This window comes from Pseudophryne corroboree, chromosome 6 (genome assembly GCF_028390025.1).
Source record: "Pseudophryne corroboree isolate aPseCor3 chromosome 6, aPseCor3.hap2, whole genome shotgun sequence".
Taxonomy (NCBI): Eukaryota; Metazoa; Chordata; class Amphibia; order Anura; family Myobatrachidae; genus Pseudophryne; species Pseudophryne corroboree.
In genome coordinates this window covers 644,296,955-644,318,505 of record NC_086449.1, presented here as the reverse complement: position 1 = coordinate 644,318,505, position 21,551 = coordinate 644,296,955, and the positions used below count along the sequence as shown (strand labels likewise).

Sequence of the window (21,551 nt, the reverse complement as noted above, 5' to 3'; positions counted from 1 at the left end):
ACAAAAGAATTACTAGGTCATATATAATGAGAGGTTCAGGAACTGAGTTCCTGCTGAAAAATAGCACTGTTTAATGCACATATATTGAAAACATACATGAGTGCAAATCTCTCTGACCCGGAAAGTTAATTTATTGTTTATCTATGATCATCATAATCAAAGTTTAAATATTACATCATTTATAAAGTTGCACCACTGAGCCCACAAATGAAAATAAAAACATCTTGTGTAGAGCCTTGGAGATGGTAACCATCCTTTTTTGTAATCACATTATTGACATATAGTATACACGGATGGCAGAACCTGGTAACTGGCAGGAGAGATCGGTGCTACCGGGGTCCTCCACCTCTTATTTACCCCAGCACTGATGTTATACCCTACAAGGGGATATGGTCATTAGGTCGACCACTATTGGTCGACATGCATTAGGTCAACATGGTCACTAGGTTGACATGGAAAAAGGGCGTCATGCGGTTTTCAAATTTTTTGAACTTTTTCATACTTTACGATACTCGTGAACTACGATTGGGAATAGTAACCTGTGCCGAACACAGTTAGGCACCTTGCCCGAAGCATGGTGAGCGAAGCGAGCCATGCGAGGGGACACGGTGTACTAATTGGGGTTCCAGGTCACTTTACGAAGAAAACGACACGAAAAAAGTAAAAAAACTCATGTCAACCTTTTCCCATGTCGACCTAGTGACCATGTCGATCTAATGCATGTCGACCAATAGTGGTCGACCTAATGACCCATACCCCCTACAAGTCCACCACTCAGAGAGAATGGTGACACTGGAGCAAGCATAGAATATGGGCTTGTCAGTGCATGCGCAGTGAGGTGCTAAAGGCCTATACTATATATAATAAAGTAGAAGGTATTCGCTGGATTATTCTAGGATTTAGTTTAGCAAGCCTTAGGGTGAACATCTGAACAGAAAATCAACAAACTCTATTCTATTGTTTCCAACGAGAATTTTTCAACACACTTAATACATTTTCTTGAACTCTGGGTGGTACAGAGAAGATGTATTCCGATAGCAGACACTCTAAGGTGGACTGAGGACACTCTATAGTAAAATAAAGAGGACACTAGTTACAGTATTCCATCAGCATGTATGTGCTTAATAAGTTTATACAGTACATGGTGACCTTTGTATTTTAGATTACTATAATTAGTGGTCAAAGTAACGTAGGAAACGGGGGTCTGGAAAATTGCCACGGATTTGCAAGGAAATGCATTACATACTGTACTGTGTAGTGTGCTTTTGCATATATGAAAATTATATTGCTGCTTATCCATTATGATTGTAAGTCTGCATAGTTGACATACAGGATAAATAAATGGTGATTAGTGTAGTATTAGAAACAACAGAATCTAAAGTTTTTAAAAAATGATATAGTCTACCTAAATCTGTGTATGATAAAGAGGCTAATTCAGTAATACCACTTTCATACCTAAAATGCAGGGACTTACCCGGGAATACGGTCCCGGGATCATGCAGTAACATTCCAGAGTAAGGCGCCTTCACACCGCAGTCAGCAGCCTGGCATATTGGCGGGTTGCTGACGTCAGCGGTGACGCGGCGGGGGCGGCACATGGAGATCACATGATCTCCAAGCGCCGCCCGTACATAGTGAACACCGCACAGTGAGCCGGGATGAACACGAGTTCAACCCTGCTTAAGAGCAAGGTTGAAATACCGGGTCACTGGACCCGGTATTTCAACCCCAGGCGCCCTTTCACACCGCACGTGAACACGGGTTATGCACGTTCATGTGCCAAAAAGCCGTGTTCAGCAGTGCTGGTGCGAAAGGGGTATAAGGCTAGCAAATTCTGCTAATCAGCAGAATTTGCTATCCTTTGAATCGCATGCTGGGGGCCGCCCATCGCTGGGCAAGGCTGCCCAGCATGCTGACCGAAGCCTCTCCCAGTTGAACAAGCAGAAATTGCGAAGCATCCACAATTTCTGCTTGTTAGCAGAAACTGTGGGAGCCTCCTGCCGGCGCAGCTTGACTCGCCGCCAGTTACCTGATCCTGCCCACGACGCGCCCCCGTTCGTCTGCCTCCACCCACCATTCGCGCCGCCCCCGCAATACTCAGTCTCCTCCCTGGAAATGGAGCGTTGCCACCACCCTCTCGCAGAAAGTGCGGGCGCATGCACCAGATGGGCGCTGCACATGCGCCCACGGGGCCATCATATAAATTCCGGATGGATCGCGATTTGCGATTCAACCTGAATTAGCCCCATAATGCGGATAAGAAGGCTACGATTCAGAATGTAATCAGCATAGTACAGTTCTTGCAGGCGACATGTAAACCTGTAGTCAATCATTTAGTTTGGCTAAGTGGATGTAGCCAGCTGGCAGGAGCACGCCCGGCCAGAGCTGCAGCTGTGATTGCGTGTTACTGGATCTATCCCTGCAGAGACTGTGCATTGTATCTAACGTGTAGCGGGATTGTGGAGGAACGTCAGGGACCGTGCACATTTGCGTACAGAGTATAATGACATTTTAAAAAAGAACAATTCTTCATGGATTACAATGTGAATTGTGAACTGAGGTGGTAGAATGCTGTAATGTACAACCTCTAAAGGCTATGCCTGTACATAGAGGAAATGAGCTCTGCAGTATCATCCATCACACTGTGAGGCAGATATAAATGGGATGAGAGGCACAAATGTTACTAGGAAAGAAAGGCAATCTGGCAGCATAAATAAGACAGTGCAGCTCTCCTCTTGCAACAAAAGATGCTTATGCCTTCTTAATATATTATGTTGGCTTTCATTTTACATAAATATATATACATTAAGGGGTCTATTTACTAAGCCTTGGCTGGAGATAAAGTTGCAGGAGATAAAGTACCAGCCAATCAGCTCCTGCCATTTTTCAAACCCAGCCTGTGACATGGCAGTTAGGAGCTGATTGGCTGGTACTTTATCACTTTCCACTTTATCTCCATCCAACTCTTCGTAAATAGACCCCTAAGTCACATCTCCCAAGCTCCTTCATATAGATCCACATTATAAAATATACAAGAGCTATACACATAGTGACACACTAAAACAAACAACTTTTGTTAAATAGTGAAAATGTAGGGAACAATTATAGTCTTCCACAGTTTTGCCCCAACAATTTAAACACACAATTTGCCTTGCCAAATCATTACTTGGCTTCAGTTGTGCGGCCTATGGTTCTACATATGGTTTCTATCACACACACCAGTCACCATGGTGAATAAACATGCACTGTGGATTCATTCCGAGTAAAAACAAACAAAAAAAAAACAGATGTGACAAGAAGTAAATAGCTTCCACTCTCTCAGTTACACGCTTAGCTTCTCCAACATATTTTATGTTTCCAATTTACATAACAAATTGGCTCGGGAACTGCATTAAAAGTGGTTAGGTTGAAGAGGGCACTGCAGCTATGAAGTGGGAACACTTAATTTCCCTAACCGAATCATCCATGTAGCTGTAACCATGCAAATAATTCTTTAAACAAAGTGTAATAATTACTAGTCAGTATGGTTATGCATTGTAAATGACTGCCCCTTTAAAAAAAACATCCAAGTTTGGCCGGCATTCCGCACGTCGGGCGAACTTGGACTCCCTTACATCCCGCCCTTACTCTGTGGATTGTTACTGGTCTGCAGTCATCCAGCCAAAATAAAACCATGGTGAAGTAGTCCAGAGTCAGTGTGTGATTCCACGTCTTTCACAGATATATTGCATCTGCTGTGCAACATAGCAGATGGCCAATATATCTGCAGATATATTAGTGCATCTTTCTGTGTGTATGAACAACCACCATCTGCAGATATATCTGCCAGTGTGTACCCAGTTTTAGGCGCACGCTAAGGGCCCACTCTCCTGTGCTAGAAATTTGGAAGGTATGGTGTATGCCGTTCACTGTTATGCTGTCAGTACTAGGGAAAATGGTCTGCTAACCTCACCGTTTGCTGTGTAGGGCCACTATTGAAAATGTTACCAGGGACAATTTAATTTCTCAATACAGGCCTGACACAAAACATAGGGTACCCTACCACCAACCGAGGTCTCCCTTGCTGGAGCTGGGTGGACGCTGCTATGAGTGGCGGCTGTGACATCCTCCGGCTACACTTGCTGGAGCTGCTGCTATAGCGCTGCTCTCCCCCGTCTGCCTGCGGCTCTCCCCCGTCTCCTCCTAGTCTCCCCCCGTCTTCTCCTCTCCCCCATCTCTGCTCCCGTATCTCAATTCGACTTTTTTTTAAAGTCAAATTGAGATGGTCGAAAAGGGGGCCAAAACCTAGCGCTTTTGGCCCCGTTTTCGACAGAAGCAAGCAGATCGTCAGCTATTCCGCCGATCCATGTGCTTTTCGACAAGTCGAATTTCTCGACTTGTCGAATAATTTGGTGTTAGAATGAATAGGTCAGAACCCCTTCCGACCTAAAAAAGTCGAAAACTGACGTCTTTTTGGCAGACGGCAGCTTTCGACTTCAATTGAATATACCCATAAGTATTTTGTATCTGAATTTCTTTAAAAATTTATAAAAACAGCTAAAATCTTATAACTTGGCCTGTCCTTGTTCCTACAGTATTAGTAATTTAAAATAACACATTCATTTCCAGTCAATTTTTTCAAATAAGTGACAGAGCGGCAGCACAAACACACGGTAGTTTAAAAGAATCTCCTATATATTAGGGGTGGTCTTCTGTTTGCCGGCGGTCGGGCTCCCGGCGCTCAGTATACCGGCGCCGGGAGCCCGACAGCCGGAATACCGACAATTATTTTCCCTCGTGGGGGTCCACGACCCCCATAGAGGGAGAATAAAATAGTGTGGCGCGCGTAGCGCGCCACCGTGCCCGTAGCGTGGCGAGCGCAGCGAGCCCGCAAGGGGCTCATTTGCGCTCGCCAAGCTGTCGGTAAGCCGGCGGTCGGGCTCCCGGCGCCGGGATGCTGGTCGCCGGGAGCCCGACCGCCGGCCAGCCGTAGTGAACCCTATATTAGCCCAGATCTGTGACTTTGTGACTCATTTGCTAACGCTGGGCCGAGTCACAGATCTGGCCTAATCTATAGGTTACAGACACCATCACCCCGCCTCCAATTAACGCCCGACCCCCCTGCACCGCCCCATTGTCCTCACCTGTCCATCTCACATGAGCGGGTGATCAGCGGCGTGTGCTTGGAGCAGGTAAGAGCCGCCCGCCGCCTTCCTCCTCCCCTCTCCTGGCCTGCCTGCTGCTGTGTGTCCGATGGGCGCCGTGCAGCAGGAGGCGGCAGCCACCACCACAGAGATCAGTGCGAACAGCGATAGCACTGCGGCTTATCGCTATCCCTGCCCCCGCCTCTGCACCTACGCGAGGGGAGCGGCCGGGTCCGGCCTCGGCCCCGCACAATGAGCCGCCTCCTCTCTCTCTGCCAGGTGTCAGCGCCGGGGAAGTGTCCCTTCCAGCTGCACCAGGGTCACTGCTGCCACCCAATAACTTGCAATCTCCCTGCTGCTGACACAATGGCTGGGCAGGGGGCCCTGGCACTAGATGAGGATGGCCATTATATGTATCCTGTAACTAGGGGGACATTGTGACATGTGGGGTCATATATGTCAGTGTACATGTGTGTCTGCAGCTACATATGTGTGTATGTAGGGCAGTACTCTGTGTGGTCCAATGTAGAATTTCTCTACTTAATAATATGTACAATATTATATCTTCACCCGCATCCGCGGTACCCCCGCACCCACCCCTCCCCCACCCACGCCACCTCCGGACCCCCTACCCCACCCGCGGCACCCCAGCCCCTCAACCAACCGCAGCATCTCCAGATCTCCTCCCCCACCCGCCGCACCCACGTCTCTACCCCACCCGCACCACCTACTGACCCCCTGCCCCACCAGCAGCACCACTCCACCCGCCCATCCATCAATATTTAACCACTAACATAAATCTCTTGACCTCCCCCACCCGCGCCACCTCCGGACTCCCTACCCCACCCGCAGCACCCCCACACCAACCCCTCCCCCACCCGCGATTTTCTCTACTTAATAGTATGTACAATTTTATATATTATATCTCCACCCCCATCCGCGGTATACACGCACCCACCCCTCCCCCACCCGCTCCACCTCCGGACCCCCCTACCCCACCCACGGCACCTCCACCAACCGCAACGTCTCCAGATCTCCTTTCCTATCCGCCGCACCCACATTCCTACCCCACCCGCACCACGTACGGACCCTCTACCCCACCCGCGGCACCCCCCCAACCCGCCCCTCCATCAATATTTAACCACTAACATAACACTTTTGACCTCCCCCACCCGCACCACCTCCGGACTCCCTACCCCACCCGCAGCACCACCACACCAACCCCTCCCCCACCCGCGATTTTCTCTACTTAATAGTATGTACAATTTTATATATTATATCTCCACCCCCATCCGCGGTACCCCCGCACCCACCCCTCCCCCAACCACGCCACCTCTGGATCCCCTACCCCGCCTGCGGCTCCCCCGCACCCGCCCCTCCACCAACCGCAGTGCCTCCAGACCCCCACCAGCATCAGCAGCCCCCACTCTCCCACCGCCTCCCTGTCGCAAGGGGCTACGCCCTCTTCGCCATTGGACGCCCCTTCATCGTGCAATATTTTACCACTAACATAACTAGGCATGCAGGTAATACATCATCTCCTACATAATTGCTCAGAGTGATGTGTGGCTAACGCTGGCCGTGGCTAGGAGCTCTCATTGTGTTAGCACCAAGGTAGCTCCTCCCCCTGGTGACGTCAGAGGTCACTTCACAACTTCGTATTACTGGCAATGTCGGATAGCGCTGCTGCGGCTGTGTGTAGGGCCCGCGCCTCCGCCACCAGAGTAACATGCACGTGCTGTGTTGCTCCGGATTGCCGTTTAGCCTCTGCTGAGCTGCTCACGCTGGCCGGAAGCCTTGCCGTGGAGAGAGCACCGTAGCGTGTCACCGTGGCTGGTTCGGCTGCATGCCGCTTTACAGCACCCAGGAGAGGGGGCGTGTCCACACAGGAGACTACCGGCTGGACTTCAGTAAGTAGTGCGGCTGCATCAGCGGAGGGCTGCAGGAGGCCGGCAGTGTGCTGCTGCTCTCCCCTTTCCTTCCGTGCACAACACATGGCCCGGCTCTGCGCTGCCTGTCTCCGGGAGAGCTCCGCTGCTGTGTCCCGGCTCTGCCAGTCACGACCTTGCGGCACCAGGTGTCACCTATGCTGTGCCTGTGTCCCCTATACTGTCACCTCTGCGGTGCTCCAGCTGGATGCACCTCATGCAATCCCACAACCGCAGCATCATCGCACCCTCCCCCACCCGTGGTGGCTCCGGTCCACCTCCCCCACCATGGCACCCCCGCATCCGGCCTTCCCCCAACCATGCAACCCACATACCCGGCCCTCCCCCACCCACCGCACCCCCTCAACCACCCCAACCCCCCCGCGGCACCCCCGCTACCTCCCACACCACGGTGGCTCAGGACTCTCCCCCACTCACCGCACCCCAGGACACCCTCCCACATCCGCGTCTATCCCGCACCCGACACTCCCCCATCCACATCTCTCCGGCCTCCTCCCCCATCTGCCGCCCCTTTCACCCGCAGCATCTACAGACACCCTCCTCCATCCGCAGTCCCCCCCTCAACCGCCCCTCCACCACTCAAAGCACTCCTGCAACCGCGCCTCCCCCACCCGCAACACCCCTGGCCCCCCTCCACCATTCGTGTCTCCCCCGCACCCGCCACACCCCCAATCAAAGCACCTACTAGGTGTTCATCATGCCCTGCGTGTGCTGTTACACAGTCGCAAGGGGCTAAGGCCCCTTAACCATCACACGCCCTTTGTCCGCACAATATTTAACCAATCACACAATTATGTTTGGTGGTAATACTCCATATAATCAACATATTGCACACCCAAAGGCCGTGCAAGGCTTAAAGGGGCGTAGCCCCTTGCGACGGTGTAAAGAGCGCCCGTAGGGCGCGATGAGCTCCTAGTATAGTATATCTAGAAAAAACAATTGTAAGCAACTTAGAAGTGCAGCTCACTTCAAGTTAACGTCAAACAAACATACACAGGGGCCTGTATGCACCAGATCGCAGGTGCTAGCTAGTGTCTGACAAAAAACATACACAGTACAAAGATGCCTGCAGTATTTTAAACGCTTCCCTCCCATTTTACCTACAACTCTCACTGATGTATAGTGATGTGGTGCAGAAATGTAGTGTAGCGTATATGGGGAAATGTAGTGCAGTGAAGTTGTGTAGTGGGTATGTAGGAAACACACTGCTGTGGAGGTGGCATGTCAGTGAGACACAGTGGCCATTTGTGGCACACAAGGATGTACGTGTGTGTGTGTGTGTGCGTGTGTGTGTGCGTGTGTGGAGGGGGGGGTTGCGGGGAACGCGGTTGTGGCCTAGCTAGAGTTCTACGTTTTAGGAATACTTCAGTAGAACAGACATACATCTCAAGTTACCAAGGTAATGCAGTGTGTCTTGGTCAATTCTTTTTGCTGACAGGCTCAACATAATATCACAGGGTCCATTCCAAGAACCCCAATTAGCCAGTATGATTAGTGGGCAGTGAAACAATTATTTTATATTATATATGCATTGTACATACTACATAGATGGTACCTGTTGGTGTTGGTCAGCACAACGACACAATCAGATGTACAACCAGCACATGTACAATATTAATACTAAGAAGGATAATTTTCCCTGCCAAATAGAATATTACATTCATAATGAAAGAGATTGGAAAAGTAGTGTTACAGTTTTATTTCTACTTTTTCCATATTATTACTAAATCTTCCAAATCTGTTTTTTGACGTTTCATTTCCATAATCCAATACTCAAATTCTCATGGTTTCGACTTTTACTCTGCAGAAAAAATCCTTCTTTAGAAAGGAAACTGTTAGGAAGAGCAGGTAACTGCGCTGTTCTGGTGGCGGTTCACTAGTTGAATTTTCTCTACTGGTACTTCTGTTTTGTTCCTATGCGTCCCAGACGCTTGTGGTCAAATGCCTGATACAGTATGGCATCTGGGTGCTGGACTCATGCTGGGCTTTCAGTGGCAACCCTTTTCCCTGAGTCTGCACCGATCTTCTGCATGTGATCTCCATCCCGCTTGCTGTACCAGAGGAAGGCAATGTGTGGCACTCTACCTGCTGTACAAGGGGACTGCAATACATTTTCGTATGTGCAGTGAATAGGTAGAGTAGACATAATCTGACTATATGGTTGTGAACTGTAGTCTCTGACTAAGGTTCTTGTAAAATGTCAGGGCACAGAACCATACATAAGCAGCACTGCACACTGAAGTAGTCAGCATGTTCACAAACTCATTATGGAGCTCAACAGAGACCACTGGAGAGCCATGTTCTTCTACGACTACAAGAGTGGTCTACAACTGCAGGGGAGTTATGACCAACCGCAAGCTGCTTTTGAGGAGTAAGCACGGGCCTGAACCAGTGTTTGAGTGTTTTTAGAATTTTGGTGAGGGAGACCCTGGAACAGAAGCGGCCGACCTGTGTCCGCCATCACGAGGACAACACTGCTGCAGTGCAGGCCATAATTGAGGCGGACTTCAGGGTGACCGTGGCACAGTTAGAGAAGGAGATAAGCATCTCATTGGGATCCATCCGCTTGATACGCCATGAAAAGCTTGGCTTGAACAAGGTTTCTGCACGCTGGCTGCCTGAATTAAGGCTTTGATGACTTGGTGCCACAACACGCTGGTCAGGTTTGATGGTGATCATTCAAACTCTGTCTAGGAGATCATAATTGGCAGTGAATCCTGGATCTACAGTTTCTACCCCGAGACCAAACAACAGTGGACACCAATTGCAGGTGAGTACCCACAGAAGTTCAGATGTGAGCGAAACGTGGCCAAGCAGATGGTAGCGGTTTTTGTGGTCAGGACTGATCATGCAGCTACCCTATCACTCGTTCAGCAGCACACACTCACTGGGGACTGTTATGCCAACAAATGCCTGCCACTAGCACTGGAAGCCATTTCCAGGTGCTGTCCAAGAACTCTGTGCTCGTGGTGCCTTCTCCACCACGACAATGCACCACGCCACAAGTCCGGGAAAGTGGTGGATTTTCTGTCCCGTGAACGCATCCAAGAGCTTTGCCATACAATCCAGACTGGCCTCCTGCAACCTCTTCATGCGTGGGATTTGTTTTCAGTGACCAGAAACTACAGTAGAGACCTTCACCCAGCATGTAAAAGACATATCTGTTTCGGACTGGTCCAGCTGCTTCACCAAGTGGTTTGAGCAAATGCATTTTTGCAGATCTTCTGGTGAATACTTTGGTGAAATCTGAAGTTCACTTTGTTTGTAATACAATACTTTTTGTGTATCCGGAAACTTCTTGCACACCTCTTGTAGAGCTACACATGCCAGCTTGCCCTGCCACAGTTTTAACATGCTCTAACAGCAAAACAGTGTCAGGTCATGGTGGGATATGTAGTTCCGCAGGTTACATACTGTATGCCTATGCTATACTTTCCAAATGGACTGACCTCTGCTTTAAAAACCCTTAACATAAACACTTAACAAGAGGAGAACCTCAAGGCAGTAATTTAGCATTTAGTGGCCTATGTATTAATAAATGTTGCACTGCTGCGATTATTAACAGTCTGTATTACAATTAATATTTTCAATCCTGCTATGTACTAAAGTAGTAGCGATAACTACTGTATCTGCAAGTTACATTCTGGCATATGGAAGTACTTCACGTTTAGAATCTCAGGAACCTAACACTGCATATGTGCACAGTGTCTTGATTCAGGAGCTGGTCAGAAGCTGCGGGAGAAGGATCAGAAGAACCCGCTCCTGTGAATGTGACTATATAGACATAAAGCGGATTATGCCACCTGACGATGGCATAAACTAAAGGGACCAAACTTTTCAGAGTATGGTACACAGGGATCAGACCGTAGCTCCAAATCATAATAATGAAGACTGCAATCTGCAGCGAAACGTAGCCTTTTGCAGATTTCTGTGAAGTTATTACATAGCGCTGATACATAGAACACAGAAACTGTAGTTTCTGCATAATTTTTTTAAAAACTGCCTTGATAAATAGGCCCTTATTCTCCAGTATTTCCTCATTTATCAGCCACAGAATTATTAAGCATAAGGACAATGGGCATAATTCAGACCTGATCGCTAGCAAGCGATTTCTGCACTGCTGCGATTAGATAGTCACTGCCTACAGGGGAGCGTATTTTAGCTGTGCAAGTGTGCGAATGTATGTGTAGCAGAGCTGTACAAACAGATTTTGTGCAGTCTCTGCGCAGCCCAGGACTTACTCAGCCGCTGCGGTCACATCAGCCTGTCCGGGACCGGAATTGACATCAGGAACCCTCCCTGCAAACGCATGGACATGCCTGCAGTTTCCAGATACTCCCTGAAAACGGCCAGTGGACACCCACAAACATAGTAACATAGTTAATGAGGTTGAAAAGAGGCAAAATACCCATTGGGTTCAACCTGTATTCTGTATTAAGCTGTGCACCTTATAATGTACCTGCTGAAGTAATGGTTTAGTACCAATTAACAACTATAATTCGTATTACTACCAGATAATTAATGTCAATATATTAAATGCTATAGCCTTGGATAGTTTTTTCAGTTAGAAATTTGTTCAGTCCATATTTAAATGCCATTATTACCTTCTCCGGCAGGGGGTTCAAAATCTTTATTGCCCTTACCGTGAAGAACCCTTTCCTACGTTGTGTACGGAATGTTCTCTCCTCTAGCCTCAGCGAGTGCCCACGTGTCCTATACAGAGTTCTTTTAATAAACCGATCCGCTGCTAACTCCTTGTAATGACCCATTACATATTTAAAGTTTAGTATCATCTGCAAAGATTGGCACTGTGCTTTCCAGGCCTATTCCTAGATCATTAATAAATATACTGAACAGTAGCGGGCCAAGTACTGACCCTTGTGGCATAGTGCTAACTACTGGTGCCCAGCTGGAGAACATCACATTGACCACTACTCGTTGTACCCTGTTATCCAGCCAGTTACTTATCCATGTACAAATAATATTTCCTAGGCCAAGCTCCCTTAATCTGATGATCAGTCTCCTGTGAGGCACTGTATCGAAGGCTTTTGCAAAATCTAAATAGACCACATCCACTGCTTTTCCCTAGTCAAGATTACCGCTCCTCATAGAAGCTAATTAAGTTAGTCTGGCACAATCTTTTCCTCACAAACCCATGCTGACTCTTGCTAATAATTTTAGTAGTCTGCAGATAATCCTCTATGCTATCCCTCAAAATTCCTTCCAATATTTTACCCACTATAGAGGTTAAACTGACCGGTCTATAGTTGCCAGGATGAGTTTTAGTTCCCTTTTTAAATAACGGCACTACCTCAGCTATATGCCAATCCTTTGGTACCATGCCAGATCTAATTGAACTATAGAAAATCAAGTGTAGGGTCTTGCTAGCTGTGACCTAAGCTCCATAATAACCCTCGGGTGAAAACCATCTGGGCCAGGTGATTTATTAAATGCCTTCTTCCTGTCAATCTCATTACGATCGCCCCTGTGAACGGATCCGTCGCACAAACCCATCGCTGTGCAGCAATCTGCTTTATACATTGCGGTGCATACGCAGTGTGGACCTGATCGCCAGCTTTGCGAAAACACACAGCAGCGATCAGGTCTGAATTACCCCCAATGTGTGTTATTCTCCTAATATTCCTGAAAAGAAAGGGGTACTCTGCAATTCCAAACTAAAACCCTGATTGCAACTAGTGATTTGTAACCAGTTGATGTGGTACAGAAAATATGTTTCTCCAAAATCAAAACAAATAGTCACATATAGACTAGAAATGAGTTCTGATTCCACAGAGTCCGAGCCCCTCAGAACATTGGGATCCGATTGTTCCTGGCAGACTCCGATTCCACGCCAAGGCTGAACGCCATCTTCCTGGCGTAAGATTCTCGCGGGACTTGCGGGGCTGTGCTACAGAGACTCCAGACTAATTGTGGCTGTGCAGTATAATGATTGTGTATATAGGCCGGGGCACACTGCTATGTGTTGCGCTATACTCTGCTGTATTAGCTGTGCTTTACTCAAGTTAGCTTTGTTCACGTGCATCTTAAAGCCATGTTTGTGGCGCTGCTTTGTTACTTAGTAACCAGCCGGCTTGCTGCAGCCTCTGGCTAAAATTGGTGAAAACAATATTGTGAGCTATGAGGTGGTCAAAATTGATTGTAAATGACTGGAAATTAATGTTATTGAGGTTAATAATACTCTAGGAACAAAAAAGGCCCAAATTATTTGATTTTAGCTTTTTACGTCACTTTTCCAAATCCAGTCACAGCGGTTTGGCAAATCCAAAGCCGGATGACGAATCAGAGCCAAATCCAAATCCAGCAAAAAATGGTCTGGCGCACATTTCTAATTTAGACTGTGCAGGATCCCAATTATTGCTAGAGAATATCAAGCTATCCAGCACAATGGTATAATTCTATGACAGCACTGATACAAACAGCAACAGTGGATGGTGATACCTGAATCAGGACTGCCCCCGGGCCAAGCAATGCACTGGGGTCCCTACCCATCCTCCAGCGTAGGGATGGGTGGTGCTATCAGCAGCAGCTTTGATGTCCCGCGGGCAGTAAGGGGTGTTCTATTTTCCACTCAGGACGTAGGACCTGGAGCAGTCATTTCTGGTTATTACTACTTTACTGCACAGATGATGAGAGATGGGGTGGGATGGAGAACACTGAACTCTAGAAAGGGGCATTGGGCTGAATGAAAGGGCCCTGGTAAATCACTTCCAAGGTGGTAGGGGGTGTTTAATACACAGTGGAGGGGTGGATAGTGGAGTGTGCTTAACATTCATCATTTTCCAGTGGGAGGGCAGCTTGCTTGACTGCAGATATCTCAAGTCCCATCTTTCAGGAAGTACTGGGGACTTAGGGATCAGAGTTCAGGAGCCAGACCAATCCACCGTCAAAAATATAAAACTGCATACCAGGCGTGTGGAGCTGGAGCAGGGCCCAGCTGCTGGAAGGCTGATATCTCTGGTTCTGGGCATAGTAGAGACAGGCTGCCAGTGTCCACCAAAAGGAGAGAGTGCCAGTTTTTGGAATATACCCTCAGAAAAACTCTAAGTCAGACACATCCTAAGATACAGACAATGGAAGGTGAGTATCTACTGCGCCTAAGATATCTGGCTGGGAAGAGCAATTAACAGGCTTGGATGGGGACCACTGCTTTGAAGTCAGATATCTCCGGTTCCCCAGGGCCAAATTTAAAAAATCTGGTACCCCTGGAAAAAGGGGACCCTCAGCTATCAGAGTACGGCCCTTATACTCCTGGGGCCCTTGAGCAAATGCCTATACAAAAAAGATGGCCCTGAACCTTAACAGAATATTGTAAACATGTATTACTGGGGCACAGTAATATTTGCTTTCAAATTCTCAAATGGAATGCCACATGTAAAAAGTCAAATGGAATACCACATGTAAAAAGTCAAATGGAATACCACATGTAAAATCAGAAGCTGTGGCCAAGCTTGCCATCAGCACTTTGTAGGAATAAATAGCCACCTGTGCTGCATGTGAGGTGGCTGCCAGGAGCTGCAGCTGGCATGGGCCTGTGCTCAGATGTGGATCATGTCTCTCCTGCAGGAGCTAAGAGTTCTGCAACACTATTCTGCCAAGCATGCTATCAAATTTATGGATATTAAAAATCAAATTAAACATCAGGTCCATAAATGAATAACATAACCAAATAGAAGTAATTTGTAATACAGAAGAATAAAATAAGGGGAACGGAGTGAATAAGTAATTACTTTGTAGTGCAAGAAAATGCACATGGACAAACTACTTACTTTTGGCTTTGCCAGCTCCTTAATCCTCGCTATTTCTTCATCAGATAAAACATCCAGATAGCGGACAATCCGTGGACTATCCCATTCATCTTCCTCCTTAACAGGACTCAGGAGCAGAAAAGGGTTTCTATTCCCATCATGATACCGACAGAAAAGTCTCTTCTGTCTCCGAGGAACCTAAGAAGTAGGATACAGAGAACATCAGTAAAAAAGAAGATCTTGCACATGGATAGTAGCAGGTGGGTTCCGTGTGGGAAGGATGTAAAGTGATTTAAGTGCTTGGTACAGTTCAATAGGAGATATCTTGATGTAATGAAGGACAGCATGCAGATAAAGTTGAGATCGGAGGGAGGGAAAGCAGTGTTAATGAAATCAGAATCTGAGTATATCTTAGTGAATAGAAAATCAAGGCAGTGGCCATCTCAATGAGTAAAAGAGTCCCATCAATGGGAGAGGCTGAAAGAGTAATTTGGATGCACAAGAAGAATGTGCAATATCAATAGGGATGTTAAAATAACCCATGATGATGACGGGAATGTCAGAGAAAAAGGGATGAGGGAGAAAAATGTTGGTGTGGCCCTGGTGGACAATAGATCACCGCAACACACAGAGAGAATGTATTGAAAATCCAGAAATAATGTACTTTAAAGATGTAAGTGTAAGCAATAGGACCTTTGGTAGGACTGAGAATGTGCAATAGTGGGACAGTAATATTCCAACACCACCTTCTTTACTGTTTTCAGGCCTGGAAGTGTGGGTGAAGTGGAGAATACCGTGTGAAAGTGCTGAAGGGTGAGTGTCCATGTTTTGGTTATTGCCAGAAGGTTGATGTTGTTGTGAGATAAAGAGGAGATGGAGTTACTTTGTTGCAAACAGAGCGTGCATTGCATAAAGAATATTTAGAGTGATTTAGACGGTGACGGAAGACACAATGTTTATGCGAATAGCTGGATTTCTATACTGTTGTGAATCAGATGTGTGTGTGTGTGTGTGTGTGTGTAGGTGTGTGTGTAGGTTCGGTGAGCTAATTCTGACAGTTACACAGCTGCGTACTGGTGCCATCTCCCACTGCTGCACTGACCACGCCCAGTGGCGTCAGCTTCACCTGCGGCTTCTTGCCAGCTGGTGCCTCCCGGCTCTAGGTTCCCGCTAATGGATACTGTCAGTCTTTCTCCCCTCCTTACCTGTGCAGCCATCAGTGCCGGCCTGGTTGGCACTGCCCTTATCCCCCACACACCACCAGCAAGCAACAGGACCAAGCTGCAAACCCCAGAAGTTTTCCCATGCCCTCCCTTTACTAAGGGTGCACACAACCTCCAGCACTCCGTACTGGGGAGCATTGGGGAACAGCAAGAATCGATATGTGACTCATAGAGCGGAGGAAAAGGCAGGAGCTGCAAGGAGGCAGTGGGTTGGCAGTCAGTTCCCAGGGCCAGACTCTGGCAGCAGCATCCAACTGCTGCCTGTACTCTCTCTGTCACCCACCATCTCCCTGTCACCCACCATCTCCCTGTCACCCTCTTACACTCACCCACTGCCTCCCCAGACACCCTTCTGTCTGTCCCTGTCACCCAATGCTTCGCCCACAATCTCTCATTGTCACAGAGTCTCTCTCCTGTCACCCACTGCCTCTCATCGTCATCCTCTACATCATTCGCTGTCTTCCTCTTGCGTCACCCAATTCCTCACCGTCAGCCATTCCCTAGCATCACCCACTGCCTACCCCTCTCACCAACTCCTTGGCTTCATCCACTTCCTCTCCAAGTCACCCACTGCCTCTCCCGCTCATCACTATCTCCCAATCATGCTCTCTTTTCTGTCACCCTTTGCCTCTCTAAGGCATCGCCCTTTCCCTGTATGGATACAGCATTCCCTTTGAAGCCACGCCCCTTGCTGTGAGGCCACATACTTGTTAGGAGGACACGGCTACTTTACCAGGGGTGCATGTGCCTTTGGCACGCACAAATAACACCCTCTGTCCCCTGTTATGGTGCCCCCCCATTGTCATTTTGTTCTGGATCCGCCCAAGCTGCCTTACAACAGAATACTGGACTGTGGAAATACAGCTGCTTTCAGAATGTAAAGCTACAAATGAGACTACAAAATTACAGCTGCTGGGGGGGATGACATGATGGGTTTTGGGTCACCGATTTGCATTTTATTGTTTATTGATTATTCACTGTGTTTTTATTATCCATATATTTGTGTGTATATTTATACCCACTTTGAATATAGACTGCTGTTCACAGCTAATATGTACCTATTGTTGAAGGCTTTTTAAAGGTATTATAGCATCACTACAATAATGAAGATAAGTAGCACTGTGCAGTCATTTGCACATACAAACCAAGAGTAAACCCTTGTAATTAATCATGAGAGGAAAGTACCTGTTTTAGCTCACGTACCACAAAGGCGTAAACAAAAACAAGTGAGATTTACATACTATAATGGCCAGATATCTGCCACTGTGTAATTTTATTACTCCAGAACAATTCTTTGTTTATTAATATCCAATCTTATTGTATTACTATTTTTGTTCTGAATTGTAAATCACTAGTATGAAGGCGCTACCTAAATGTTAATAAATATGAATGCATGCTAGCACAAAAATGTTTTGTAGCGATTGTTAACCCTCTATAATCTGTGTTTTCCACACTTTGTAACACATAAAGAGAATCTAAGAACGTAGCTTTGAAAAATTGACGTAAGTACCAATTTAAGTCCCTCTCCACGGCATAGTGCTTCATAGGTATCACGTTCTGGCAAGTAGTCCAGGGGTCGGTCATAGATGCCAGAATGAGGCTTTTGAGGCTCTTTGTCAGATGTCTTATTGAGTTCCTCTTCAGCTCGCTCTTTCTCCAACAATTGCTCAAAGTATCTCAGGTTAGCTCCAGCTCGCTCATGACTGGAATCTATAGGAAATAACAGGGAGGATAACCGTGAGATACAATATAATGTGTAACCACACTAGTATTACTAAGCTTTCCTATTAGAAGAAGATTGTTCCCTGTAACATAAAATACACTAAGAACCACTTTTGGCTACTGAGCAGACTCACTCTTTGCACTGTATGAACACATACTGTAGGCAGTAATAGAGTTGATGTTGTAGAGGAATATAACAGCCCCGAGTAACCTTTTCTAGACCTTTATTTTTATGTACAAATCCATAAATCAAGATCTCTTATATACTTCTGACTCTATGGTGATGCTGGATCCCCTGCATTCTAGAACTCAATAGATTATCAGTTCGTACAGAGCCACAGGTGCATACATGGAAACATGGGACTCCATTCAATTCAGCGCAGAGTGAATGGCACTGGGAGGGAGTTCCGGAGCTATTCAATTCAGTGCGCTGTCATCCCTGACCAGAGGAGTTCTTCTCACACCCCTCTGTGGATGCAAGCAAAACTCAGAAAACTTAGGTACGCGATGCTGTTTTGTGCTGCTGCACAGACAAAACTGCATCGAGGCGGGCACTTTAGATGAAGAATGCCCGTTCTTGTGCCTAAATACCATGTTTAGTCCACGAGAACCTTCCCTGACATGACAGCGTGCAGAATTGAATAGCACAGGAGCTAATTCCCGGTACTATTCATTCCGCGCTGAATTGAATTGAACCCATGGACTCCAATGTACCATACTGTATATGTTTTGTTCTACAACAGCTATTAAAACTGTAACTAAAAATGTTGCCCTGGCACTGCATACTGGTGACTGATGTTAGACGTCTGGAGTGCCACGTTACCTACAGTATTAAAAAAGCGTATAGGAAGGGCCCAACATAACATTATAAAAGCCATTAGATACATATACATCCTAGTTTATCTTTGCCACGAACGGCATGCTACCCCTTCACAAGAACGTTTGCACCCATGTGATCCTATGCACCTTCCAACATGATTTATCAGAAGATATCCGGTCGCATCTGTAGATCAGCTTTTATGTGCAGTTTCATTTTCATCAGATTGGAAGGTGCAATATCGGACAAAAAGTGAAGTGTGCATTCACTGCCGACAAATCTGTCTGAAGATCCGCCAGCAGCAGCGCTGCCTTTGTGTGTTTCCGATATTTTAGATAGATGAGTTTCCGATATTGAACGTAGATTGTAAAGGTGTGTACGCTGGAACCAGCATTTTGATTGGGACTTCCAAACGTACGTAAAATCTAAATTAAAATCGCATTGAAAAGTATGATTGTACATGTGTGTACCCAGGGCTGGACTGGAATTAAAAATAGTCCCTGGCATTTAAAGCGCCTCAGCATCTGGCTCCAGGTATAGTCTCCTCCCCTTATTATTCCTGACTCCTCCTACTACTTAGTCTATGCTCTTATAAATATATTTAATAGTAGAACACACACACAAGTGTACACACAACAGAGCTCCTGCTGCAGGGAATTCAAACATATGCCATATTTGGTTGGTTCTGTAAGCATTTTCCCAATTGAACATCGCCTGGCTTAGCAGTTGTAGAGGATTAGATATTTTTTATGGCAGGCTGCTGAACACAGAGCAGGACACGTGTGCACACCAAAGCATGCCCAAAACTACCATTTTGGTGCTTTGTGTATACAAAGAGCATTGGTGTCCCCCTACACATTCTTAAGTAGAGCAAGTACGCACACACCCAAAAAGGGGTGTGGTCTCACAGGGAAGGGGTGTGGCCTAACTGTACTGCCAATTCAACCTTAGTCACATTACACCGCACAGTAGTGCCCCTTACTCACATTACAACACAGTAGGGCCCACTCACATGATGCCACGCAGTAGTAGTGCCCCTTACAACACATTAAGGCACACAGAAATGCCCCTTACACATTATGCCATACAGATGTCAATGTTTGTTCAATTACAGCAACACCAACCTTTAATTACATAGATTTAAGAGCTGCCCTGGCCCAGACATGCTGTGCAGTGTCAGTGCTGGCATCTGTGTGTAGGGCCGGTGTCTGAAGATGGTGCGATGCCCTGCCTGGCATCATCAACAGCCAGCCACCTCAGTGTTCCCTTTGCTGTGCATGCGCAATTTATACACTCCTACTCGACTGCCGCACAGCGTCAGGACTCAGGAGGGAGGCACAGCTGAGGGGAAGAAAGCAGTGCTGAGCACAGTGTCGGCCAGGAGGGAGGCACAGCTGAGGGGAAGAAAGCAGTGCTGAGCACAGTGTCAGGACTCAGGAGGGAGGCAGTGCTTTGTGTTTGCAGACGGCCAAACGTGCACATCTGGTCATTGGAGATTTATCAAAGTTGAGAGATAAATTACCAGCAAGCTCCTGTTATTTTTCAAACACAGCCTATAACATGTTAGTTAGGAGCTGATCTCTCCAGTTTCTCGTTCTACAAGTTTTGATAAATCTCCACTATAAAATGAAGGCACAGCTAATAACTCATACATACCAGTGGGAAAAAAAGTGTTTGTGCCCTTACCTAAAACTAGTAGTCTTCGTGTAAGCTCCACTGCCCTATGGATGTCCCCGAGCTGGAAAACAGTGTAACTGAGGTAGTCTAGAACATCCACTTTCGAAATCATGGCCTTTTCCCCTTCATCCAATAATTTTAGAGTCTGTTGCATCCACAGAACAGTATGGTAATTGTCACCATCGTTGTAGGCTATTTTTCCCATACCAAAGCAATCATCCACAGATAAAGATGCAACATATTTACTTCCTAAAATATTGAATGAAAATATCAACAACAGATTAAGAAATTTAGAATCTGCAATTATACAAATGCATTTAGTTCAATTACATACACAGAGAACCCAGAATACTGATAACTTCTAGAAATGGATGGTCTCCATTTGGCCTACAGGCATTTATAAATATATATTCCTAGAGGACAAAGTTACAAGCATGCAGATTAGCTTCACATGGAGTGTTCTCACAGATGAAGTGACCTGCGCCACATGTTAAAAAATCCAAAAACATATATACACAATTCAAATAAACCTGTTGCTCCATCAAAAGGTGAACATAAGGGCAGCACAGACGGTGTAATGGTTAGCATTACTGCCTCACAACACTGAGGTAATGTATTGATTTCTACCATGGACCTAACTGTATAGAATTGTATATTCTCCCTGTACTTGTGTGGGTTTCTTGTGAGTGCTCCAGTTTCCTCCCACAATCCAAAATTATACTGGCAGGTTAATTGGTTCCCAACAAAATAAACCCTAGTGTGAATGTGTGTGCGTGTACATGTGATAGGGAACAGAGATTGTAAGCTCCACTGGGGCAGGGACTGATGTGAATGGCCAAATATTCTGTCTAAAGCGCTGTGGAATGTGTGCGCGCTATATAAATACCTGGTAATAATAAATAAATAAGTCTAGCTTTTGAAAACTGATGTAGGAGGCAGACAAGATATTGATGTATTATTTTGTATTTATTATATTGTATTAGCAGCAGGTACCGCTATAAATAAAATCCAAAAGAAAGTAATACTGAATGTGGCCAGAAGTCAGCTAAAAGTAGTACTATGGCTGGGTAGTTTGGGAAGGGTCCTACAAGAGGTCAATTGATCTTTTAGATTATTTAGTTATTATATAGCATACACCTGTGCTGCTGCTCTTTAACCACTTAACTGACGATTTATTTCACCGAAAACCGCTCCGTAATTGTCGGGGTTTTTTTGTGAGTGAATTAGGTGAAGAACATGACTTTAACCCTATCCCAAATGATTTTAGTTAAAAA

The 21,551-nt window shown here is 46.4% G+C and overlaps 1 protein-coding gene across 3 annotated transcripts in view; it reads right to left on the bottom strand.

The window, feature by feature from the left end:
- The window catches only part of P4HA2 (prolyl 4-hydroxylase subunit alpha 2), a 263,726-nt gene that overhangs the window by 66,000 nt on the left and 176,175 nt on the right, over positions 1-21,551 (bottom strand). For all 3 annotated transcript variants that reach the window (XM_063928183.1, XM_063928184.1, XM_063928182.1), the window contains exons 6-8: positions 20,287-20,526; positions 17,572-17,771; positions 14,860-15,036 (exon numbers count right to left, since the gene is read on the bottom strand). In XM_063928183.1, coding sequence (XP_063784253.1) covers positions 14,860-15,036; positions 17,572-17,771; positions 20,287-20,526 — 617 coding nt within the window. The remainder of the gene's footprint in view (positions 1-14,859; positions 15,037-17,571; positions 17,772-20,286; positions 20,527-21,551) is intronic.